The sequence below is a fragment of the Mustelus asterias genome, chromosome 15 (assembly GCF_964213995.1).
Source record: "Mustelus asterias chromosome 15, sMusAst1.hap1.1, whole genome shotgun sequence".
Classification (NCBI taxonomy): domain Eukaryota; kingdom Metazoa; phylum Chordata; class Chondrichthyes; order Carcharhiniformes; family Triakidae; genus Mustelus; species Mustelus asterias.
In genome coordinates, this window is record NC_135815.1 from 41,700,962 (window position 1) to 41,728,035 (window position 27,074).

At 43.8% G+C, this 27,074-nt stretch overlaps 1 protein-coding gene across 7 annotated transcripts in view; it reads right to left on the reverse strand.

Moving 5' to 3' along the window:
• LOC144504478 (deoxyribonuclease TATDN3-like) overlaps positions 1-27,074 on the reverse strand; it is a 92,839-nt gene that overhangs the window by 47,123 nt on the left and 18,642 nt on the right. For 3 of the 7 annotated variants that reach the window (XM_078229812.1, XM_078229815.1, XM_078229814.1), the window contains exons 2-5: positions 25,837-25,869; positions 25,159-25,232; positions 8,724-8,808; positions 6,352-6,414 (exon numbers count right to left, since the gene is read on the reverse strand). In XM_078229812.1, coding sequence (XP_078085938.1) covers positions 6,352-6,414; positions 8,724-8,808; positions 25,159-25,232; positions 25,837-25,869 — 255 coding nt within the window. The remainder of the gene's footprint in view (positions 1-6,351; positions 6,415-8,723; positions 8,809-25,158; positions 25,233-25,836; positions 25,870-27,074) is intronic. The other 4 variants (XM_078229817.1, XM_078229816.1, XM_078229819.1 and 1 more) reach the window with 2 other exon arrangements.

Sequence of the window (27,074 nt, forward strand, 5' to 3'; positions counted from 1 at the left end):
AACAATCCAGAGTTTGAAAAATTAGCAGAAGAAAAGCCAACTTCATTGGGATAAGAATGGATCCAGGCCAAATAAATTGGAGTGCAAGGTTGGCAGGAAAAACGGTAGCTGATCAATGGGCTACCTGCAAAGAAGAGATGGTTCAGGCACAGTCAAGGTACATTTCCTTAAAAGGACAAGGTAAGGCAAACAAATCCAGAGCTCTCTGGATGACAAATTAAGACAAAGAAGAAAAAGTGTGCTTATGACAGGTGTAAGGTGGAAAATACAATTGAAAACCAAGCTAAACATAAAAGGTTCAGAGAGTTGAAGAAGCAAATAAAAGAAGAGACTGGCAGGTAGCATAAAAGGGAATCCCAAAGTCTCCTATCGGTATATGAAAAGTAAAATGGTGGTAAAAATAGGGCCAATGAGGGACAAAAGGGAATGTACATATGGGACAGAGGGCATAGCCAAGGTACTAAATTAATACTTTGCATCTGTCTTTACCAAGGAAGAAGATGCTATCCCCAGGCCATGATAAAAGATGAGGTAATTCAGACATTAGATGGGTTTATAATTGAAAAGGAGGAGGTATTAGATAGGTTATCTGTGCTTAAAGTTGCCAAGCTGTCGGTACCAGATGAGATGCATCTAAGGAGACTGAGGGAAGTGGGAGAGGCACTGACCAAAGTTTTCCAGTCTTCCTTAGACTCAGGGATGGTCCTGGAGGACTGAAAAAATGCAAATGTTACACCCTTGTTTAAAAAAGGGTGTAAAGATAAGCCCAGCAACAACAGGCCTGCCAATTTACCTTCAGTAGGAGGGAAATGTCTAGGAACAATAATTCTGGACAAAATTAATAGTTACATGGATAAATGCAATTTAGTTAAGGGAAGCTAGCATGGATTCCTTCAGGGAAAATTGTGTTTAACTGACTTGCTGGAGTTTTTTGAAGAGGTAATGGAAAGGGTTAAAGAGGGCAATGCGATTGATGTGGTTGCACATAGACTTCCCAAAGATGTTTGCCATAGTACTGCATAACAGACTTGTGGGCGAAGTTAGAGCAGATAGGGAGAAACTGTTCCCACGAGTGAAAGGATCAGGAACGAGAGGGCACAGATTTAACATAATTAGTAAAATAAGCAAAAGTGATATGAGGAAAAATGTTTTTACGCAGTGAGTGATTAAGGTTTGGAATGCGCTGCCTAAGAGTGGAGGCAGGTTCAATTAGACTGTAATCTGAAACCAAAGAATGTACAGGGTTATGGGGAGAAGGCGGAGAAATGGAACAAGGTGAGTTGCTCACTTGGAGACTCAGTGCAGACACGATGGGCCAAATGGACTCCTTCTGCACAAACACAATTCTATGATGCTGTGAAATATAAACTCCCAGTTCGAAAAGCTGGCAATCTGATCTGGAGTAATTGTAATTCAAAGGGTAGCCTATGTTTATTTAATAAGAATAGAGTTGGAAGTGGGAAAACAGTAATAAATGGGTTACCCTTCCTGATTTTTGTGGTGGAGATGACCCTTCCTGATTTTTGTGGTGGAGATGGGCGAGGTGGGGTGGCGGGGGGGGAGGCTGGGATTTTCCAGGCGGGCTCACGGCAGAAGATGCAGTGGGCCAGCCAAAAATCCACTGACTTTCAACAGAACTGGAAGATCGCAATGGTAGGCAGGGCTGGGAAATCCCAACTGAGATGTCTACAGTTCTCTCGTTAAGGGTTTAAACCATTCATATGGCTTCTCCAAACAAAGGTAAGGCTTGGAAATTGGGGATAAACAGTTTAAATTTCTATCAGGGTTTTCCTTGGGGGGCGGGGGGGGGGGCTACGTTGCCATATGGATAGATTGCCGGGAGCTTTTATTTTGGTTTTTGGTTCCATCTGTTGATTTCTCACGGAAATAGTTAGTTAAGTGTGGATCAGCCTGGGAGCACGTTTGAGACCGCAGAGAGAGAATCTGCTAGGAGCTGTAGGGCAGTAGCAGAGGGCTATCAGATACCAAGGGTGTTTTCTGATTTGGAGTCACTAAGCAAGAATGCAGTGAGACCCATACTTGAGCTGGGGAGTCTACAACTGTGAAGGGTTGAGGGAGAATTGGAGGGTCGCCCAGCCTGATGCAAGTCAAAGGACCCCAAGAAATTTCATACTTTAGACAATAGCAGGAACACCAAGGAGAATCAAAGTGAATTAATAAGTGCTGTGGATAACCTTGGTTTGATCCCAGGATAAGTGAAGGAACCCTCAAGATCCTGTAAAGTATAGGGGAACTCTTATGTGGAAATAAAAGTAGAACGAGGACTACGTTGTTAAAACTTTTCGGTTTAAAATATATGTTTATGAAATACAGCATTGTTCATTGTACATGCTTTATTTAAATCTTGTACAGTATCTGTTTTTGTTTAAAACCTGAAATCAATTGGTATAATTCTGCCAGTTTATAAGAAGGAGTTATAATTTCTTTTTAAAATTTACTGGTTGCCACTGAGATCATAAGAACGATAAGAGGACTTAGACTTAGACTTAGAACAGTACAGCACAGAACAGGCCCTTCGGCCCACGATGTTGTGCCGAGCTTTATCTGAAACCAAGATCAAGCTATCCCACTCCTTATCATCCTGGTGTGCTCCATGTGCCTATCCAATAACCGCTTAAATGTTCCTAAAGTGTCTGACTCCACTATCGCTGCAGGCAGTCCATTCCACACCCCAACCACTCTCTGAGGAAAGAACCTACCTCAGACATCCTTCCTGTATCTCCCACCATGAACCCTATAGTTATGCCCCCTTGTAATAGCTCCATCCACCCGAGGAAATAGTCTTTGAACATTCACTCTATCTATCCCCTTCATCATTTTATAAACCTCTATTAAGTCTCCCCTCAACCTCATCCGCTCCAGAGAGAACAGCCCTAGCTCCCCCAACCTTTCCTCATAAGACCTACCCTCCAAACCAGGCAGCATCCTGGTAAATCTCCTTTGCACTCTTTCCAGCGCTCCCACATCCTTCTTAAAGTGAGGTGACCAGAACTGCACACAATATTCCAAATGTGGTCTCAAGGTCCTGTACAGTTGCAGCATAACCTTCTCGGCCTTTTGGCTGGGATCGAGTGTGGTGTGGTCGGCAGCCCATGGTCGGCCGCACTTGGTTGAGGTCATTGGGTTGTTTCATATGAAGCAATTTTTAAAAGTGGCATCTCGGCCTTTTGGCTAAGATGCAAATGAGCTCAAGTCTTGGAGGAGGAACCTCCCCCTTCTCCAATCAGCTTGGCTCATGTAGATCAGGCCCAGGACAGGGTGGTTTGGTCGCTCGCCCTGTCTTGTCAGCCTGGATCTGAAATGTCTCAACTTGTTGAGACTCTGAATTGGATTTGATTTGATTGAATTGGAAAAGTATTTTAAAAAAATATAGGCCTTCTTCACAGCTCTATCCACTTGAGTGGCAACCTTCAGAGATCTGTGGATATGGACCCCAAGATCTCTCTGTTCCTCCACAGTCTTCAGAACCCTACCTTTGACCCTGTAATCCACATTTAAATTTGTCCTACCAAAATGAATCACCTGAATCAAAATGAATCAAAATGAAATATACATTGACTTAATTTTTTCCCCCCCAATTCATTAGCCATGTGACAAAGCAAAGCTTCTATCCTGGGTCAAATTGGGAAAATTGTTGTATTTCAAAGCAGTATGCTATAAAATAATGAGTTAAATTAAAAAACGTCTTTTGTCACCAAATGTTAAAATTTGTTCGGGTGTTTGCAAGACACCACACAGACTAATTGGTCCATAAATTAGTTAATAGTAGTATTGACATACTAATTAAATTAATGTTAAAGTGTTAATAGATATACAAGACCTCAGGCAAAATCTTACCAAAAAATTGCAGGTGTTGGTTCCAGCTTGAAAAACAAGTGTTTCCCACTGAAGGGGCCGGCATGTTTTCAGACCGAATCCTATGCCTCATTAGTAATAATTTCTATGCCCAGAAGCATCACGTTGTGGAGATGCCGGTGTTGGACTGGGGTGGGGACAGTAAGAAGTCTCACAACACCAGGTTAAAGTTCAACAGGTTTATTTGGTATCACCAGCTTTCGGGGCACTGCTCCTTCATCAGGCGAGTGGCCCACTCACTCCCACTTTAACCTGGTGTTGTGAGACTTCTTACAGAAGTATCACGCTGCACTTGCAGAACATTCCCTCTGATTCACCCATCCTGCAACAGCTTAAATGCTGCAAACACTGGGGAGCTCCATATAAAAGGCTCCCCAGCACTCCCAGAACTTGTTCCTCAAGGACTGCAGGGGATGGCAGCCAAGAAAGCAGCACTCACTTTTCAGAGGATGATGGATGGAGTGGAGCTGAGGTGAGACACACTCTACCCCAGCTCCAGGAGATAGCCAGCGTCGCCACCCCACCTGGGATGCAGTGGCAGCTCTGGTCAGTGCAAGTGCACTCCAGAAGAGGACAGGCAGCATTGTTGGAAGATGAATGATTTTCTTTGCTAAACCAGGCTAAGTGAACAACCCCCGTTTCCCACTGAACCCCCTTGCACACCCAACCCTTTCTCTCACTCAGCAACCTTGGTCTTTGCCAACACCAGGTATCAGGATCCCACCCCCACCCACCACTCCCACAATCACCATGTTACCCCAGTAACCCCTATGCTGCTCACACTCCAGCTCCCACCCAAGCCCCACGCTTGCCATACCTAAATCACCATCTTAAATGCCAACACTCCCACCCACACTCTTCCTCTCTGTCATTGCAAGACAAACTCAACCACAACAGGCGTGAGTGGCTGAACCGTCATGCGTTTTGAGGTGTGAACCCTCAAACTGGCCGGGGAGGAGGAAGCCCGTGTCTGTGCTGTTGGGGGCAGCAGACAAACATGAGAATCCCCAAGCTGTATGCTGCCATTCTTCAAGTATCAAGTGGCCATCTCCCATCTCTTGCATTCTGACCAGTGAAACAAGCTAGACCATCCTCACACCCCCTGGACCCACCAGATTCCAGCAGCTCTGAGGGGGGACTCCTCCAACCCCAGCATTGAAGAGGTGTCACAGCTGTCACCCACACCAGCGCATGTACTCACACCTTGATGGATCCAATACAGAGGCAGGCATCTGAGTCACTCATTGGTGAACACCTCAGCGGAGGATTCACAGCAGGCAAAGGTAGTGACATCCCAAGGAACTGTTACTCAAAGAGATGCCAGAGCCCAGGACTCTGCTGAGCCCCTTGCCAATGACTAGACCTTGGGTCCGGTTGTCCAACAGCTGCTGGAGCTGAAAGAGCAGAGTCACGTGCACCAGCAAGGGATGACAACGGCTCTCTTCAGAGTACAAGGCCAATTGGAGGAGTTCCAACGCCTTCTACTTGAGGAGATGGTGCTGTCACTTTAGAGTAATGTGGCCAACACTGCGAGGGTGGCATCCGCAATAGAGACCTTGGTGCAGGGGTGGCACGGTAGCACAGTGGTTAGCACTGCTGCCTCACAGCACCAAGGACCCGGGTTCAATTCCGGCCTCGGGTCACTGCAACCATGAACTCAGAGGAGTTTGAAATCATTAAAAATAAAAAGCCACTCCACACAAAATAGCAACATAGCTGTTTAGAAATTTCTTTACTGGGCTTCAAGAAGTTAGGAAGTGAGATAATGAATGGCTGGGTAACCATATGAAACGTACAGACACTATTGATCCATGAAGTATAGAACATGGGCTCATGCATCAGTAACAGCAGAATGCCCACGGAGAATGCCATTGTACTGCTTTCATGGGAATATGTTTGTCTTCTACCATCCTGCTATTTGCATGATACAATGGTATTGGAGTTATTGACTGATATAACCATCAATTAGCCTACAAAGACCCTAAAATAATACAAAGAAAACCCCAAAGTTAAAAAGTTCCAAACTCAACATTTTCTTCCCCAGTAGACTGAACATATTACATGTTATGTCTCAAATTACTGTACCAATTTAGTATATACCAAAATGAAAGAAATCTCAATTTTAAAAAAACGAATTATAGGGATATAAGAGTTACACAATAAGATTACGTGATTAAATTATATTTCATGTAATTTACTGATGTTATATAAATGCAAATTGTTCTCAGTAAAGGTGAACCACTAGTGAGTCTGGTCTGTGTAACTCACTCATGTATCCTCTGTATGCTTTGTTTTTTGGGAGCAGTGGTACACTGCATCATTGATGCAGCAACAATGTATAATAGTCACAACAATAAATTTCATTTTGATCAGACATCTTATTTCTAGTGGTTACAACACAATCATCTGATTTCCTTGTAACCAAGACTGATATTCCAATAGAACATAAAATTTGAAATGCTGAATTGAAATTACCTCTCCAATTGCCAGTAAATGCTCTTTATATTTTTCTATTAATGGAAGTGCAGTCTGCAAATCCTGGAGGAGAGAAAATGATTTTTAATAAAGAGAAAATACACAGATGAGATCAATATCAGGATGTTTCCTGGGATAGAGCATTTGAGCTATAAGGAGAGCCTGGATTGGCTTGGATTGTTTTCTTTAGAACAGGAAATGCTAAGGGGGAAATGATTGAGGTGTATAAGATTAAGAGGGGTATGGACAAGGTGAGTAGGGAGCAGCTGTTCCCCTTGGTTAAGGGGTCAATCACGAGGGGGCACAGTTTTTGGGTAAGGGGCAGGAGATACAGAGGGGATTTGAGAAAAAACTTTTTTCACTCAGAGTGTGGTGGGAATCTGGAATGCAGTGCCTGGGAAGGTAGTGGAGGCCAGAAATCTTACAACCTTTAAAAAATATTTGAAGAGCACTTGAAATATCATAACAATCGAGGATATGGGATAAGTGCAGGAGCATGCGATTAGCGTGCCTTTAGTGGTAGTTATTGTCGGTGCAGACTTGATGAGCTGAAGGGCCTTTGCTACACTGCATGACTCTGCTCATATGTTTCTGAAAGAGATGAGCAAAGATATACACAATGAACCAGATTTTGTAGACATGGAACATCTCATGGAGTGTCCCATTAGTTAGGCTTACAATTGCACTCCTAGGCTTTAATATTTTTTGCCCTCAGTTTGAGCACAGCCTGGGCAACAGGGCATCTCGAACTTTAGTAAACAAAGTTAAAGTAAAAAGCTAAAGTTTATTTATTCGGCACAAGTAGGCTTACATTCACACTGCAATGAAGTTACTGTGAAACTCCCCTAGTCACCACACTCTGGGTCAATGCACATCTTTCAGACCGTGGGAAGAAACCAGAGCACCCGGAGGAAACCTACGCAGACTCCACACAGTCAGTAACCCAAGCCGGAAATCAAACCTGGGTCCCTGGCGCTGTGAGGCAGCAAGTAAAGTCTACACACAAAGAACAAAGAACAAAGAACAGTACAGCACAGGAAACAGGCCCTTCGGCCCTCCAAGCCTGTGCCGCTCCTTGGTCCAACTAGACCAATCGTTTGTATCCCTCCATTCCCAGGCTGCTCATGTGACTATCCAGGTAAGTCTTAAACGATGTCAGCGTGCCTGCCTCCACCACCCTACTTGGCAGCGCATTCCAGGCCCCCACCACCCTCTGTGTAAAAAACGTCCCTCTGATGTCTGAGTTATACTTCGCCCCTCTCAGCTTGAGCCCGTGACCCCTCGTGATCGTCACCTCCGACCTGGGAAAAAGCTTCCCACTGTTCACCCTATCTATACCCTTCATAATCTTGTACACCTCTATTAGATCTCCCCTCATTCTCCGTCTTTCCAAGGAGAACAACCCCAGTCTACCCAATCTCTCCTCATAGCTAAGACCCTCCATACCAGGTAACATCCTGGTAAACCTTCTCTGCACTCTCTCCAATGCCTCCACGTCCTTCTGGTAGTGCGGCGACCAGAACTGGACGCAGTACTCCAAATGTGGCCTAACCAGCGTTCTATACAGCTGCATCATCAGACTCCAGCTTTTATACTCTATACCCCGTCCTATAAAGGCAAGCATACCATATGCCTTCTTCACCACCTTCTCCACCTGTGTTGCCACCTTCAAGGATTTGTGGACTTGCACACCTAGGTCCCTCTGTGTTTCTATACTCCTGATGACTCTGCCATTTATTGTATAACTCCTCCCGACATTATTTCTTCCAAAATGCATCACTTCGCATTTATCCGGATTAAATTCCATCTGCCACCTCTCCGCCCAATTTTCCAGCCTATCTATATCCTGCTGTATTGCCCGACAATGCTCTTCGCTATCCGCAATTCAGTGCTAACCACTGTGCCGCCCCGCAACAGAAGAGAGTAACTCCTTAGCCAATGAAGTAAAAGATTAGGAAATAAACAGAGAAAGGACTGAGGAGAATAAATTAAAGTGGGTGAATTCAATGTCACAACAGATACAGAAAGCAATAAAGTGAGGAAAAGAAAAATTGGATTGAGAGAGGGAAAAGAAACATAGGAAGAAAAATTGTTTCTAATATTTAAAAGTAGCACTTTTAACATTGTCAAAAATAATTCACAACCTAAAGCAATGCATATCCACACTTATAACTGTTTACTCTCTGGACTAGGGAAGTTATTTGGCAGTCATTAATAATCAAATCCAAATTCCTAAATAACATGTTTCATATTGAGTTAACTCCTGTATATTAACTTAATTTTTAAAAAAATCTTCATATTAATTTACCAGAAATTCTTCCGATGCCAATTAGGCAAAAAACCTTGAAAAATGAATTTTGCATTGAAATTACCTGAAGAGTGGCAGCACGCTGTTCTTGCGGTGGGTTTCCTTGCACTGGATGAACACCAAGACATGGTAGCACAAACCCAGAATACCTAAAGAATATAAGTTCAAAGTGTAATTATCCATAAGAAGAATAAGCTACATAAAGGAATCAAAGAAGGTAAATGGAAGATGTTTTCAGTCATAAATCTTCACAATATCATAACCTGCATTTAATTCATTCACCTTGGGTAGCTGTGTCCTGGTGGACACTGACTACAATGCTGGCCATCACATTGAGGACCTGTCCTTCACAGCACCCAGAATGGACAAGACCTCACATCGCCCTTTCCCCACTCAGCTTGACTGAATTGCCTCAGCTTTGACCACCCTCCTGAGCAGGCATTTGTCCTTGGTTTCACACAAAGCCCCTGCATGCAACCTGGTCAAGGGGCAGGCCCTGTAAAGATGCCCCAGCATCCGCATCTGATGAATCAGGGTGCTCTGCTTAACCTGTGTGCCCTTGTTCACTGCTAAGAGGGATGTATGTGCTCACCCACTCGGCGAATGGTGCAGGGTGACCATAGCAATCACGGAATGATGAGATCAGTATGCCAAGGGTTATCTGTTGAGCAGCAATCAGTGGCACTCACACACATCAGTGGCGAGTTAGTGGGCATAATTGGCTTAGCTGTCAGAGTAAAGGAATGTAGATGAACAATCTCAGCGGCAAAAGAATATTCATTGTCATGCCTCTCCATTAGAGTTGACATAGTCAGTAATGAACTTGCAAGCAACCTCCCCTCTGCCACATTTGAGTGGATCCCTCAGCCCCTGGTTACTCGCCACCCATCCATTGCACTTGCCTAAGCTTTCCTCCCCAGTGCCAGCACCCCCCAAGAGGACGGAGACCCAGCAGCTAAAGAGTAAAGCAGTAGGGTCAGTTTGAATTTGGCTTTCTTCCCCATCTGCAACTGAGCCCTCCCCTCTTCAGGCTCCAACTCTTCCCCGATTCTGATATCCCCAAGGCCATAATCCCTTTGCCTTGTCTCCATTGTCCCTATAGCCCCGGTGACTTCAGCCCCTGAGCACTCAGCTGTCTGACCCAGTGTTTTGGCCCCTTCTGCCGCCAATCCCTCTGCCAAATGCCACCCTCTGCCTGTTGCCCCCCCCCCCCCCCCCCCCCTCCTCCTCCTCCTCCCAACCACACCAGGTTAAACCTTCTGTGCCGGTCACCCCATCACCTACAACTCTCGCACACTGCTTCACTAACCTCCACCCCGAATCCAAGGCACCTATGTTCCTTTACTACTACCTCCTCCTCCCCTCCCCCCCCCAACCCCACCCCCCCCACACGCACCCTGAAGCACTTTGCCGGTTTCTCCTTACCCTTGCCCCTTGCTGGTGCTCTCTCTCCCTTGGGAAGCAGTGGTGGCTCATGGCGAACTGCACACTCATTTCCAAACTTCCCTCGGTGGAGAGAAGTGAGCTCGCCAGGTTCCCATTTTCAAAAAGCTGTCATAAATGGCGCCACTGTGATGTCACACACCATGGGAGGACTTTTGAGCATTGGGGGGGGGGGGGGGGGGGGCGGGGGGGGTGATTGCTCCGGAGTGGCCCAATAATGTTATGCTAATATATTTTAACGGGGTTCCCAACATTGCACAGTGGGGGGAGGGGGAGACGGGAACAATCGTAATGGGAAATCCTGCTAACATAAAACACGATTTGAGCCTCTCGCGATATTTTGCACTCTCTTTGCCATTCATACCTGATGTGAACAGGAGCGCAAGATTCCACCCCAGTGTCCTCTTAAATGTAACTATGCTTACAGCCTCAACTACTCTATGGGATAGCAAGTGTAACCATGTGAATGCATAAGTGCAGGCCATATGTTTGAGGTCATCTACTTTATATGCTTTGGGTGCCATAAAATTTAAAATCTATCAAATAATAAGTCTACAGCTGGTACACCAAACACCTGAAAAGTTAGAAAGATATGTCCACATGTCCAGATCTACTTTGCTCTTGGTGTCAATGGCGTCCTTGAAGATGCATAAGTATTTTATCGATTCTGGAGATTCCCTGCTTCACTTTTCTACAATGTAATTTTAAATAATTTTATGACTGTATCTGTTTGCGATATTGATCTTGTCAAGTCAGTACAAGTTTTAAATATTTCCAGACATTATTCAATGGTTTGCAAGTACTGACAAGAATATATGGGGTAGGTTTCTCTGCACTGGTGAGAAAGTAGCATCTTCATAACAGAATAGTATGAATCTACATGAAATTTTACATAATGTGCAAAAGGCAGCCAATTAACAGGGTCAAATGGGATGGAACAGGACAGGGAGGAATTGTGAGAACAAGCTGTCCGAAACGATAATCACTGATGTTAGCAACCAAAAAAAAATCAACCACAGGTATATAAGTGATGCAGGAAATAATGACCAGAAGTAATAAAACATACTTCCACTGCTCTATCACTCATTTTGTCAAAAGAAAATTCTATCCAGAAAAATGTCAGCTGAAGATCCTTCAAATAAAGTGCAGAACTATCAGAGATTAAATGATTTTCTTGAACACAAGTTAGTTCAGGCCATCTGAATCTGCTTGAAGTCTTTCTTTTTTCAAAGTCAGACTGGATGCAGTTCCATGAGCACCAACAGCCCATTAAAATTATGACTGTGAAATATTAATTATTGAGTGTTGGAAGCGGGCCATCAAAACTAAGTCTGATTCTGTCTTATCCCAACATTTATGTCAGAATACTCTTCCAGCAGGAATCAGACCTAGGGCGGCACGGTGGCAGAGTGGTTAGCACTGCTGCCTCACAACGCCAGGGACCAGGGTTCAATTCCCGGCTTTGGTTACTGTCTGTGTGGAGTCTGCACGTTCTCACGCATCTTTGTGGGTTTCCTCCGGAACTACGGTTTCCTCCCACAGTCCGAAAGATGTGCTGGTTAGGTGCATTGGCCATGCTAAATTCTCCCTCTGTGCACCTGAACGGGTGCCGGACTGTGGCGACTAGGGGATTTTCACAGTAACTTCATTGCAGTGTTAATGTAAGCCTACTTGTGATACTAATAAATAAACTAAATTTATTTCCTTTCTACCCCAGGAACACCATAGTCAGATATCATACTCCCTCTGTCATCAATGACTTATTGAACATAAATCAAATCTGTGAGCTCCTTTGACATATAGCTCAATACATATTCAATTTCTGTTCAAATTAGAGTCAAGCAATTTGTGAAATATAATCATAGCACACAGATTATATCAACCAAAATAATCTGCCAGAATACAACAAAGAATTTCTGGCAAGCTTCAGTAAATTTCCTTCTTGTCTGAAATCAAAGGAGCAATTTTTTTCTCCCTTGGGTGGGGCTGAGTATGCACTTAGATTGTATTTGTGAACTTTATAGATTAAGTGACTGGATTTGTTAACAGTGATGATACATGTTTGGTATTTCTGAACAATCGGCATCTCATAGCATCACTCAAGTTCTGACATGACCTTTATGGGCTGTTCTCTCCACGCAAGTTAGAAAGGAGCGTCATCAAAACAAAGGAGCTTGAATCTATGTTTATTTCAGAGACTGAACAAGCAACAATAAAAGAGTAATTAAGAATGTTAATGGTATATGGGGAAATAGACAAGCTGCATAAAAAATGTGTGGCTGGAGACAACACCCAGTGGGAGGGACTAGGTGACTAAATAACAGTAAAAGAATGAACACTATTAAGGGAGACAATTAGATAGGCGCCTTATGTAAAAATGTGGGATTGGTGATAAAACAGGGTAGGGAGGAACAATGAGATCATACAACCATGAAAGAATATTTAAACGTATGAGATACTAGGTGAGGGAATTAGATGGATACCTTGTACACAAATGTATTATGCATGATAACATAGAAAGATAGAAACAGAGTGGAGAATTACTGAGAGCAACCTATTCGTCCTAATATTAAGAGACAGAAAATGATGAATATCTGTACTATAGGCTGGAAAGCCATAGCACCAAATTGTAGACAAACCTACACTAGATATGTATCATTTATTTTATTAAAGAAACATTTCTGTTACCAACATTCCCTCCAAACTGCGTTAAGAGCACAGTGTGACCTAATAACTCTTCAGGTAAATGTACCACATAGTGTGATAGTGAGCTAAACAGATCACGGCAATCCCAAGTAGAATTTTACCTTTCTCCAGGTAGGGACCTGGGTGGAGAAGGCATAACTGGGCACCAGGGCAGCGCTGCTCTTATCACTACCTCCCCACACACCCCATCCACATGGATATTTTACACATGGCAGAGGAAGTGTCAGGTTCCCCTTCTCCCTTGGGCCAGTTGAGACTCTTAAGTGGACAATTAATGGTCACTTACATGTCTTTTCCTACTACCACGAAGATTTTACCTACAGTAGGGGAAGCTAGTGCCAAGTGCCAGGCCACCCAGGAAAACCTGGAGAAACTTGTTGTTGGGCTGATCTGGTGGTGTGCCTTCTCATGGGACATCCTGTGCTCATCGGAGGCTATCTTCCCCACAACATATTTCACCCCTCCCTCTTCCTCATTTCAACTGCACCCTTCCCATGTTGATTCTGCTCCCAACGCCTCCTAAGCCTATTGCCAAGACCCACCAGCCTGGCCTCGGCAAGACCCTGGGCTTACCTTTCTGGACTCCATGCTGTTCGTCTTTGGGGATTGACAGTAGTCCGGTGGCGCTTTTGAGACAACAGAGTTACCAGCCATTTGATAGGCTGGCAGTTTTCTCAGGCAGGACATCTTCTCCAATGGGGGAAGGAAGCTTGCCTTGAGCCAATTCAAGGCCCGACAGCCATTAAATGGCTGTGTGGTGAACCAGCTAAGAATGAGCAGGCTCACTACCAACCTTTACACTAGAGGGAGGTTGCCACATCCAGCATGTAGAATTCAGCTCATGGTTTGTGCTATTAGACTATCTCAACCTGGTCAATGGTGGAAGTATTACAATTGCTCTCAGGAGCAATGGTCAATGCCAGTGTTCTTCTTTCTAGGAGAAGGCCAGAAATTAGGAATGCCTTGTCCTCCTGATCTTTAACCATTAACCACGTCCAGAAAGTGCAAATGGGTAGATTTTCAACTTATGGTCCATGGGTATTGTGATCAGCTGTCCATTTGGAAACTGCCTAATTTTCATTTCTACAGTGAGAGGAGGATGAAATCCTGCAATGATGTGCCAATGGTTTAATAGTCTTCGAACAGTCAAGGCTCACCTATGAAAAATGGCCCTGGAATCAAAGGAACTACCAATTCCATTTTTGGTAGTTAACAAACATGCAAGTTCCAAAAGACATTCAGTATTCAAAAGGGCTGGTCTCTGCTGTTTTATTTCAGTGTGGCAGTGACTAAACACTTGCTTTGGCAGGTTTTCTTTTTGTAGTTCACTGCTGTTACAGTTAACTTACTGTGAACATCCACCCTTTTGGTGAATCTGATTGTTTTTGGCAGCACATGCAATCGAAGAGAGTCCTAAAGAGTAGTGTCTGTAAGAGTGAACACCTTCAAGAGGAAGAAAATCAAAAGAACATAGAAAAGTTGTCAAAAAGTTATTACTTTTGAAATAACTGCTATGTGCTAATAATTTAAATAGTTTTCTCATAAAATGTGATTCAAAATTTTGCTAGCTTGTTTTGAATATCTGTCTTTGCTTCAAATGGATTGCGCTCACCAAGACGCAGCTCAAGAATACATATTACATTTGAATTGTAAAAAGAAATAGTGTAACATTCCTCCTATCAAATGGGTCATTTTGCTCTTGTGGCACTCTTGTTACTTATTATTACAGCACATGTTATGGCCTTGACCTGTTTTCATCAGTCAGTTTGAAATGCAATGGAATTTGAATCATGCTGGTAGACTTGCAGTTTATTTGAACTTAATTTTTTTTTAATGGGAACATGTAAATTTAAATTTCCACGATTCCATTCAAATATTTCATGACTAAAAAACAAAGTATTTATATTGAATCTTGACAGTAGAAAAAGTCCCAGAGTTGTAATTCTAAAAAAGGAATGCTACATCATGTAAAGGATGGTTCTAAAAAGAAAGGATGTTGAACCAAAGAAGATAATATCTTAGGGCCGGTCAAGGACAGTAGTGGGAACTTGTGTATGGAGTCAGTAGAGATAGGAGAGGTGATGAATGAATACTTTTCTTCAGTGTTCACCAAGGAGAGGGGCCATGTTTTTGAGGAAGAGAAGGTGTTACAGGCTAATAGGCTGGAGGAAATAGATGTTCGGAGGGAGGATGTCCTGGCAGTTTTGAATAAACTGAAGGTCGATAAGTCCCCTGGGCCTGATGAAATGTATCCTAGGATTCTTTGGGAGGCAAGGGATGAGATTGCAGAGCCTTTGGCTTTGATCTTTGGGTCCTCGCTGTCCACGGGGATGGTGCCAGAGGACTGGAGAATGGCGAATGTTGTTCCTCTGTTTAAGAAAGGGAATAGAAATGACCCTGGTAATTATAGACCGGTTAGTCTTACTTCGGTGGTTGGTAAATTGATGGAAAAGGTCCTTAGAGATGGGATTTACGACCATTTAGAAAGATGCGGATTTATCCGGGATAGTCAGCACGGATTCGTGAAGGGCAAGTCGTGCCTCACAAATTTGATTGAATTTTTTGAGGAGGTAACTAAGTGTGTTGATGAAGGTAGGGCAGTTGATGTCATATACATGGATTTTAGTAAGGCGTTTGATAAGGTCCCCCATGGTCGGCTTGTGATGAAAGTGAGGAGGTGTGGGATAGAGGGAAAGTTGGCCGATTGGATAGGTAACTGGCTGTCTGATCGAAGACAGAGGGTGGTGGTCGATGGAAAATTTTCGGATTGGAGGCAGGTTGCTAGCGGAGTGCCGCAGGGATCAGTGCTTGGTCCTCTGCTCTTTGTGATTTTTATTAATGACTTAGAGGAGGGGGCTGAAGGGTGGATCAGTAAATTTGCTGATGACACCAAGATTGGTGGAGTAGTGGATGAGGTGGAGGGCTGTTGTAGGCTGCAAAGAGACATAGATAGGATGCAAAGCTGGGCTGAAAAATGGCAAATGGAGTTTAACCCTGATAAATGTGAGGTGATTCATTTTGGTAGGACTAATTTAAATGTGGATTACAGGGTCAAAGGTAGGGTTCTGAAGACTGTGGAGGAACAGAGAGATCTTGGGGTTCATATCCACAGATCTCTAAAGGTTGCCACTCAAGTGGATAGAGCTGTGAAGAAGGCCTATAGTGTGTTAGCTTTTATTAACAGGGGGTTGGAGTTTAAGAGCCGTGGGGTTATGCTGCAACTATACAGGACCTTGGTGAGACCACATTTGGAATATTGTGTGCAGTTCTGGTCACCTCACTATAAGAAGGATGTGGAAGCGCTGGAAAGAGTGCAGAGGAGATTTACCAGGATGCTGCCTGGTTTGGAGGGTAGGTCTTATGAGGAAAGGTTGAGGGAGCTAGGGCTGTTCTCTCTGGAGCGGAGGAGGCTGAGGGGAGACTTAATAGAGGTTTATAAAATGATGAAGGGGATAGATAGAGTGAACGTTCAAAGACTATTTCCTCGGGTGGATGGAGCTATTACAAGGGGGCATAACTATAGGGTTCGTGGTGGGAGATACAGGAAGGATATCAGAGGTAGGTTCTTTACGCAGAGAGTGGTTGGGGTGTGGAATGGACTGCCTGCAGTGATAGTGGAGTCAGACACTTTAGGAACATTTAAGCGGTTATTGGATAGGCACATGGAGCACACCAGGATGATAGGGAGTGGGATAGCTTGATCTTGGTTTCAGATAAAGCTCGGCACAACATCGTGGGCCGAAGGGCTTGTTCTGTGCTGTACTGTTCTATGTTCTAATATAGATGGAGCGAACACTTGGTTCAAAAGGTGGATTTGAAGGTGGGTTCTAAATGGGAAGAGAAAGGTGGAGAGGTTAGGGAGTGAAGTTTAGTCAATTTCAACACTGAAGGTATAGTTTCATGTATGGTTAAGATATGTATTAACTATGAAATATTAGCCCAAGTGATTTTCTTCAAGTATGGGCTGGACACTGTCAAACTAATCCCCAAATAGTTGCATGTCATGTTATTTTGGGCCCAGATTCTCCCTTCTGGGTTAGGTGCATAGAGATGGAAGAATTCTTAGCTCTGCAAGCCTAATCTTTTAAAATAGCGGCCCACAGTTCCAATTTCCATTCAGGAGGAGGGACGGGGGGGTGCAGGTTGGATTATAAGCCAAGTCTGCCTCCCCTGAAATGAGTGTACTGATGATCGGGGTGGATATATTTCCAAGTCAGCATTGTGAATGACTTGGAGGGGAACTTCCATGATTCTGCTGCCCTGGTCCTCTTAGATGATGGTGGGGATCAAAAATTATGTCTACAAGTGTAGAGGCTGGGGACGAGCTTGGGGCCAGGACAAGGCTGGCAAAGAAGAAGAGCACTCTGGGGGAGGATGACCTCACTGGGCCTGGAAGTCTGGAGTGCATCTACTTCATCATCTGGTAAGACAGACGAACTTAGGGCCTTAATGCTTACGAGGAATTTGGATGTGGTTGCGGTGACAGAGACTTGGTTGAAAGAGGGACAGGACTGGCAGCTGAATATTCTGGGTTACAAGTGTTTTAGGCGAGACAGAGGAGGGGCCAAAAGAGGGGGGGGAGTAGCAATATTAGTTAGAGAGCATATTACAGTGGTGCAGAGGGAGGACAATTCAGAGGGGTCGTGTAATGGGTGGAGCTCAGAAACAGGAAGGGCGCAGTCACTATGTTTGGGGTATACTACAGGCCCCCCAACAGCCCAAGGGAAGTGGAAGAACGGATATGTCAGGAGATAATGGATAGGTGCAGGAAAAATAGGGTTGTTGTAGTGGGCGACTTCAATTTCCCTGGTATAGACTGGAAATTGCGTAGGGCTGGGAGTCTGAATGGGGAGGAATTTGTAAAATGCGTACAGGAAGGTTCTTTGGAACAATATGTAGATAGCCCGACTAGAGAGGGGGCTATACTGGACCTGGTACTGGGGAATGAGCCCGGTCAGGTCTTCAAAGTTTTGGTAGGGGAACATGTGGCAAATAGTGACCACAATTCTGTTAGCTTTAGGATAGTGATGGAAAAGGATGAGTGGTGTCCCAAGGGTAAGGTGTTGGATTGGGGGAAGGCTAACTTTAGTGGGATTAGGCAGAAATTGGCAGCTGTTGATTGGGAGAGGCTGTTTGAGGGTAAATCCACATCTGGCATGTGGGAGTCTTTTAAGGAACAGTTGTTAGGGCTGCAGGATAGGCATGTGCCTGTACAAATGGATAGCAAGGGTAGGATTCGAGAACCGTGGATAACCAGGGAAATTGAGGGATTGATCAAAAAGAAAAGAGAGGCGTACGTTAGGTCCAGGCAGCTAAAAACGGAGGGAGCTCTGGAGGAATACAAAGAAAGTAGGAAAGAACTCAAACGAGGAATTAGAAGGGCAAAAAGGGGTCACGAAATGTCCTTGGCAGACAGGATTAAGGAGAATCCCAAGGCATTTTATTCATACGTTAGGAACAAAAGGGTTGTCAGGGAAAAAATCGGACCTCTCAGGGACAAAAGTGGGGAATTATGCTTAGAGCCCAAAGAAGTAGGGGAGATCCTAAATGAATACTTTGCGTCGGTATTCACAAAGGAGAGGGATGTGTTGACTGGGAGTGTCTCGGAGGGGAGTGTTGACCCGTTAGAGAAAATCTCCATTACAAGGGAGGAAGTGTTAGGTGTTTTAGGGAATATAAAGACTGACAAATCCCCAGCACCTGATGGAATCTATCCAAGGCTGCTCAGGGAGACGAGAGATGAAATCGCTGGACCTCTGACGCAAATCTTTGTCTCGTCACTGGACACAGGTGAGGTCCCAGAGGATTGGAGGATAGCTAATGTGGTCCCGTTATTTAAGAAGGGTAGGAAGGATAACCCGGGAAATTATAGGCCGGTGAGCTTGATGTCCGTGGTAGGGAGGTTGTTGGAGAGGATTCTTAGAGATAGGATGTATGCGCATTTAGAAAGGAATAAACTCATTAACGATAGTCAGCATGGTTTTGTGAGAGGGAGGTCATGCCTCACTAACCTGCTGGAGTTTTTTGAAGAAGTGACTAGAATGGTTGACGAGGGAAGGGCCGTGGGTGTCATCTATATGGACTTTAGTAAAGCGTTTGACAAAGTCCCTCATGGTAGGTTGGTGCAAAAGGTTGGATCTCATGGGATAAAGAGGGAGGTGGCTAGATGGGTGGAGAACTGGCTTGGTCACAGAAGACAGAGGGTGGTAGTGGAAGGGTCTTTTTCCGGCTGGATGCCTGTGACCAGTGGTGTTCCACAGGGCTCTGTATTGGGACCTCTACTGTTTGTGATTTATATAAACGATCTGGAAGAAGGTGTAACTGGGGTGATCAGTAAGTTTGCGGATGACACGAAAATGGCTGGACTTGCAGATAGTGAGGAACATTGTCAGAGGCTACAGAAGGATATAGATAGACTGGAAATTTGGGCAAAGAAATGGCAGATGGAGTTCAATTCTGATAAATGCGAAGTGATGCATTTTGGTAGAACTAACGTAGGGGGGAGCTATACGATAAATGGCAGAACCATAAAGGGTGTAGATACGCAGAGGGACCTGGGTGTGCAAGTCCACAGATCCTTGAAGGTGACGTCACAGGTGGAGAAGGTAGTGAATAAGGCATATGGCATGCTTGCCTTTTTAGGACGGGGCATAGAGCATAAAAGTTGGGGTCTGATGTTGCAGTTGTATAGAACGTTGGTTCGGCTGCATTTGGAATACTGCGTCCAGTTCTGGTCGCCACACTACCAGAAGGATGTGGAGGCTTTAGAGAGAGTGCAGAGGAGGTTTAATAGGATGTTGCCTGGTATGGAGGGGCTTAGGTATGAGGAGAGATTGGGTAAACTGGGGTTGTTCTCACTGGAAAGACGGAGGATGAGGGTGACCTAATAGAGGTGTATAAAATTATGAAAGGCATAGATAGGGTGAACAGTGGGAAGCTTTTTCCCAGGTCGGTGGTTACATTCACAAGGGGTCATAGGTTCAAGGTGAGGGGAGGGGGGGGGGGGCGGGGAGGTTTAACACGGATATCAGAAGGATGTATTTTACACAGAGGGTGGTGGGGGCCTGGAATGCGCTGCCGGGCAAGGTGGTGGAGGCGGACACACTGGGAACGTTTAAGACTTATCTAGATCGCCACATGAACAGAGTGGGAATGGAGGGATACAAAAGAATGGTCTAGTTTGGACCAGGGAGCGGCGCGGGCTTGGAGGGCCGAAGGGCCTGTTCCTGTGCTGTATTGTTCTTTGTTATGATAGCAGTTGTAGGTTTGGAAGATGCTGTCTAAGGAGTTTTAGCATGTTCTTGTATCTTGTGGATCATCCACACTGCTGCCACTGTGCATTGATGGTGGAGGGAATGAATGTTTGTGGATGGAGTGCCAATCAACCAGGCTGCTTTGTCCTGGAATGGGATCAGGTTTCTTGAGTGTTCTTGGAGCTGCACTCATCCAGCCAAGTGGACAGGGTCCCAACACACTCCTGATTTGTAGATGGTGGACAGGCATTGTGGAGTCAGGAGGTGAGTTACTCACTGCAGGATTCCTAGCCTCTGACTTGCTCTTGTAACCATAGTACTTAGATGGCTAGTCTACTTCAGTTTCTGGTCAATGGTAACCCCCAGGATGTTGATCGTGGGGGATTCAGTGATGGATTCTACATGGATTTTAGCAAGATTGACAAGGTCCCACATGGAAAACTAGTTAAAAAATTAATGGGTCAAAGAGAATGTAACAAATTGGATATAAAATTGGCTCAATGGCAGGAAACTAAGAGTAATGGTTGATGGGTGCTTTTGAAACAGGCAGGCTTTTTTTCAGTAGGATTCTTTCAGTAGGGTTTTTTCAGTAGGATTTTCACAGTAACTTCATTGCAGTGTGAATGTGAACCTTATTGTGACTAATGAATAAACGTTAAACTTTTTTCTACAGGGACCAGTACTTGGCCCCTGCTTGTTGTGTTATTTATTAATGCTTTGGATTTAAATGTCAGGAGGGTGATCAAGAACTTTTGCAGACAATACAAAACTTGGCTACTTGGTTGATAGTGAGGAAGTAAACTGTAGTCTGCAGGAAGATAGCAATGAACTGGACAGGTGAGCAGAGAAGTGGCAAATGGAATTCACCCAGAGAGGTGTGAGGTGATGCATTTGTGGAAGTCAAACACAATAAATAGGAGGATACTGAGAGGTGTACAGGAAATGAGGGACCTTGGAATGAATGTCTACAGATCTCTGAAGGTAGCAGGACAGGTTGATGAGGTGGTTAAGAAGGCATATGGGATATTTTTCTTCATTAGTTGAGGTACGGAGTATAAGAGTAGGGAGGTTTTGCTGGAGCTACATAAAATACTAGTTAGGGCACATCTTGAGTACTGCATACAGTTCTGGTCACCTTACTACAGAAAGGATATAATTGCATTAGAGAGGGTTCAGAGAAGATTTATGAGGATGTTCGCAGGTCTTGAAAATTACAGCTATGAGGGAAGATTGGATAGACTGGTGTTGTTTTCCTTGGCTTGGAAGAGTCTGAGGGGAGATTTTATTAAGGTGTGCAAGGTTGTAAGGGGCCTGGATAGAGTGGACAGAAAGGATTCATTTCTCTTAGCAGAGAGCCCAATGACTAGAAGCATAGATTTAAAGTGATTTTTAGAAGATTAGAGGGAAGATGAGGAAAAATGTTTTCATCCAGAGGGTAGTAGGGGTCTGGAACTCATAAGAACATAAGAACTAAAAGCAGGCAATTCAGCCCCTCGAGCCTGCTCTGCCATTCAATGCGATCACGCCTGATCTCATCTTGGCCTCATCGCCACCTTTCTGCCCATTCTCCAAAATCTTTCATCCCACTACTAATTAAAAACCTATCTATCCCCTTCTTAAATTTGGTTAGTGTTCTAGTGTCCACTGCACTCTGGAGTAGAGAATTCCACAGGTTCACGGCCCTTTGAGTGAAGTAATTCCTCCTCATTTCTGTTCAAATCCCTTTAAATTTCTCCCCTTAGTCTAAAACTATGGCCTCTCATTCTAGAATGTCCAACAAGGGGAAACACTCTTGCAGGTAACATCAGGGCAGTTCTTAACAGGTTACCTTTTTGGTCTTCTATAGGCCCTACTCATTCCTTAGTTCTCTTACTCTGTATTGATAAAACATCTTTGGGTTCTCTTAGATTTTACTTGCCAATATTCTTTCACACCCTCTCTTTGCTTTCCTAACTTCCTTTTTGATTTCACCCCTGCACTTTCTATACTCCTCTTGGTTTTCTGTAATATTGGGTTCTTTGTGTCTGAACCCCTTGATTTTCCCTTTGAATGCCTCCCACTGTTATAACACTGATTTACCTTTAAGTAGCTGTTTTTAATCCACATTTGCTGAATCATTCCTCAGTTCAGTAAAATTGGCCCTACCCCAATTTAGAACTTTAACTCCTGTTCTAGCTTTGTCCTCTTCTATAATTACTTTAAAACTAACCGAATAATGATCACTACCACCAAAATGCTCTCCCATTGCCACCCCTTCCACCTGCCCAGCTTCGTTTACAAAAACTAAACCCAGAACCGCATCTTTTTCTTGTTAGGCCTACTCCATTCAGGCTAAAAAAGTTCTCTTGAATGCACCTCCAGAATTCTGTTCTTTCCATTCCTTTCAAGCTAAAACTATCCTAGTTAATATTGGGTCGTTAAAATCCCCAATTGTTAATGCCCTATTGTTTTTGCCTTTCTCAGAGATTTGTCCACCTATTTGTCTGCTCCTGACTCTGTTTTCAGGTGGGTGAAAGGCCTTTGAGCCTGGGCCTCAATTTATTCCCACCCCTCCCATTCTCTAGCCATTCTCTTCCAGTTACACTCCTGCCTCAAAGTGTACCTTAACTCTCCCAAAGGTGTCCCAGAATCATATAAAAAGGGGTACCTTATCTCTCCAAAGGGGTACCCTGGCTATCCAAATTAATCCACCAAGTTCAGACCAGTTCTTAGCTGGAATAATTTGCACACTTTGGGTTTCACACTCCTGGCCTGCCAAAATCCCACTTCTGTGGATGTAACCGATGATTTAATTGACCATCTGTGTCCATAAACTGCATGTGCGCAAATCCTGGCCTAATTCCAGTCCCACTCGGCAAAAATAAGAAATGCTGTGTTCAGGGGCAGGACTTCGGATTTGCAGCCATGATAAAAATCTGGGCCTTGGTTTTTAAAATCTGGAGTTGTGAGCAGATTAGATGACTTGGAGTTAGTTTCATGGGTCACCAGAGTCCTTTGAAAAAATAAATTATGTCTGGCTCCTATTAACTAGAGAAACACAAAGACTACAACCAAAGAGTCATAGAGGTTTACAGCATGGAAACAGGCCCTTTGGGCCAACTTGTCCATGCCGCCCAGTTTTTACCATTAAGCTAGTCCCAATTTCCCACATTTGGCCCATATCCCTCCAAACCAATCTTACCCATGAAACTGTCTAAAAGCTTTTTAAAAGCCAAAATACTACCTGCTTCTCCTACTATCTCTAGCAGCTCGATCCAGCCAATCACTATCTTGTGTGTGAAAAAATTGCTCCTCTGGATCCTTTATGTATCTCTCCCCTTAAATCTATGCCCTCTAGTTTTAGACTCCCCTACCCTTGGGAATAGATGGTGACTATCTACCTATCTATGCCCCTCATTATTTTATAGACCTCTATAAGATCACCTTAAACCTTCTACGCTTCAGGGAAAAAAAGTCCCAGTCTATTCAGCCTCTCCTTATAACTCAAACCATCAAGTCCCTGTAGCATCCTAGTAAATCTTTTCTGCACTCTTTCAAGCTTAATAATATCCTTTCTATAATAGGGTAACCAGAACTGTACACAGTATTCCAAGTGCGGCCTTACCAATGTCTTGTACAACTTCAACAAGATGTCCCAACTCCTGTATTCAATGTTCTGACCAATGAAACCAAGCATGCCGAATGCCTTTTTCACCACCCTGTCCACCTGTGACTCCACTTTCAAGGAGCTATGAACCTGTGACCCCTAGATCTCTTTGTTCTATAACTCTCCCCAATGCCCTACCATTAACTGAGTAAGTCCTGCCCTGGTTCAATCTACCAAAATGCATCACCTCGCATTTATCTAAATTAAACTCCATCTGCCATTCATCAATGACCCAATTGAGCAAGATCCCATTGTAATCCTAAATAACCTTCTTCACTGTCCACTGTGCCACCAATCTTGGTGCCAACTGCAAACTTACTGACCATGCCTCCTAAATTCTCATCCAAATCATTAACATAAATGACAAATAACAGTGGACCAAGCACCGATCCCTGAAGCACACCGCTGGTCATAGGCCTCCAGTTTGAAAAACAACCCTCTACAATCACCCTCTGTCTTCTGTAACCACCCATTTTTGTATCCAATTGGCTACCTCACCCTCGATCTCGAGAGATTTAACATAATGCAACAACCTACCATCCGGTACCTTGTCAAAGGCCTTGCTAAAATACATGTAGACAACATTGACTGCACTGCCCTCATCTATCTTCTTGGTTACCCCTTCAAAAAACTCAATCAAATTCGTAAGATATGATTTTCCACTCACAAAGCCATGCTGATTGTCCCTAATCAGTCCTTGTCTCGCTAAATGCCTGTAGATCCTGTCTCTCAAAATACCTTCTCACAACTTACCCACTACAGACATTAGGCTCACTGGCCTGTGGTTCCCAGGCTTTTCCTTGCAGCCCTTCTTAAACAAAGGGCCAACATTTGCCACCCTCCAATCTTCAGGCACCTCACCTGTGACCATGGGACACAATTATCACTTTAATCAACAGATTCCAACCAAAGTTATTCTTCCCCTCTCTTTAAGAACCATTACTTCACACACAGATCCAAATCAAATCTGAATTTACAGATACAGGTATGCACAACACAGTGGCAATCAATACAGAAATGAGTATGTACATGAAGGAAGCATAATAATTTGGAGATTTTCTGCTGCTGAGTTCCATAGATGGTGAAATCCTCTAGTTTCTCAGTCAAGAGACTGTTCTTCATATGAATGCTAATGGGGCATTTGGCTAAAGGGTTCTCATAATCCAATGTCCATACACATGCTTTCCTTTAGTAATTCGCTGGATAGCAATCAAGTAAAGGGGTGTTTGCTGATTAACTTTCTTCGCACTCAGCTTAATAATAAGGCCAAAATTAGAACCTCTGCTAAATCTCAGTTGAAGTCAAGTAAAGACTCAGATGAAACCTAAGACCTACCTAAGTCTATATGACTCAGTTACTACATCACATGGTACCTTTACCACTGAATTACCAGGGTGCTTTAGGGCTTGGATATTTTATAAATAAATGTGCAAAAGGTATGATATACATACTTATCTGAAAGCTCTATCAGCTTTTCAAACTCTCCCGAATGTTCTGCTACTGCCACAAGAGCTAGGAGTCCAGCCTGGAAAGAACAAAAAACTGCTGCAATGGATAATCATACTCACATCAACAACAGTTGTATGAATGCCCATAGGACATAATCCAAAATAGACCTGTTGCTCAGCTCTAATTAAAGATTGCACAATCAACAAGCACGGTAGCTAAAGTGTTAATCCACCTTGTCACACCTTTCTCCAATCAGCTGGAGTGCAGTTGTGATAGGGAGTCTATTACACTGTTTACCATTCCATGAGCTGTCTGTGAAACAGCCAGAATGCACATGGGCAGAAACATGTGGTTGCATTCTCATCAAATGCTCCAGACAGGGTAAAATCCATACTTAGCAGACCATCAAATTACAAGCCTGGAACTTCCTCAGAAATATTTGAACTCTATTGTAGCAATTTCACCAGAAGTGCAGTGGAAGCCCTATTGTATATCAACAGGGTGGCCACTGTATTTCCCAATAAGTTATGACAGTGTGGCTGGAGAAGCTTTGAGGAAATTTCTGACTAGGATTGATAATGCCACTTGAAGAATACTTGTTTTCAATGTTTATTTACAAATGAACATATTTGTCTGTGTGTTATTTAATCCAAGAATTGATTAATGGAAATTAACTGTACCTTTTTAGCTTGCTCTATCACTGTGTCAATATCCTAAAACAAAAATAACAAGATTAGTAATCATGTCCATATCCTAACGATAACTTTACCAAAGTTGGTTTAACAAAGATAAATGTTTAAATTTAAAATACTATTGGGCATTAATGACAGCAATGGCATGGTGTTAATGTCACCAGACTAGCAATCCAGAGGCCTGGGCTGCTGCTCACTGGACATAGGAATGAAACGGTGGCTGGTGAAATTTAAATTCAGTTAATAAATCTAGAAGTAAAAGCTGGTGTCAGTAACAGTAACCATGAAACCATTATTGATTGTCGTAAAACGCCATCTAGTTCACTAATATCCCTTAGGGGAAGAAATGTGCTGTCCTTATGTGGCTTGGCCTACATGTGACGCCAGGCATACAGCAATGTGGTTGACTATTCACTGCCCTCTGAAATTGCCTAGCAAGGCATTCAGCCTTCAAAGCCCATAAGAGTGACCACTGCACAGTCCTGGCAGTGACAAAGTCCGGTCTTCATATTGAGGATAACTTCCATTGTGTTCTGAGACACCTTCACTGTGTTAGATGGGATAGATTTCAAACAGATGGAACAACCCAAAACTGGACATCCATGAGGCACTGTGGGCCATCTGCAGCAACAGAATTGTACTCAACTATAATCTGTAGCCTCATGATCCAGCATATCCACCATTCTACTATTAGAATCAAGCTGGGAAATCAACTCTGGTTCAATGCACAATGCAGGAGGGCATGCCTGGAGCAACACAGGCAAGCCTAAAAATAGGTGTCAACCTGGTAAAGTTACAGGACTACTTGAATGCTAAACAGCAGACACAGCATTCAATAGACGGAGTTAAGCAATCCCATGGCCAATGGATCAGATTTAAACTCTGCAGCCCTGCCATATTCATTCATGAATGGTAGCAGTGCTAACCACTGTGCCACCATGCTACCCTCTCCTTCACCCAACTCCCTCTCCTTCATCTCCCAACTCCATCTTCTTCACCCCCATCTTCTCCTTCCTTACCTCCCATTTTCCCTCTCTCGTCACCCATCTCCACCTCCCAAATCCCCTCGCTCATCACCATCAGGGGTGAGGGGAGACAGAAGTAATGAAATAGTAGGATCTCTCTAAATAAACTAAACATTTACCTTTTCACAGGCTTTTTGTTTGCAGCAGCAACTGGGCCTCCAAGAGCAACTTATTAAGCCACGTCCACCATTTGCCAGTTGT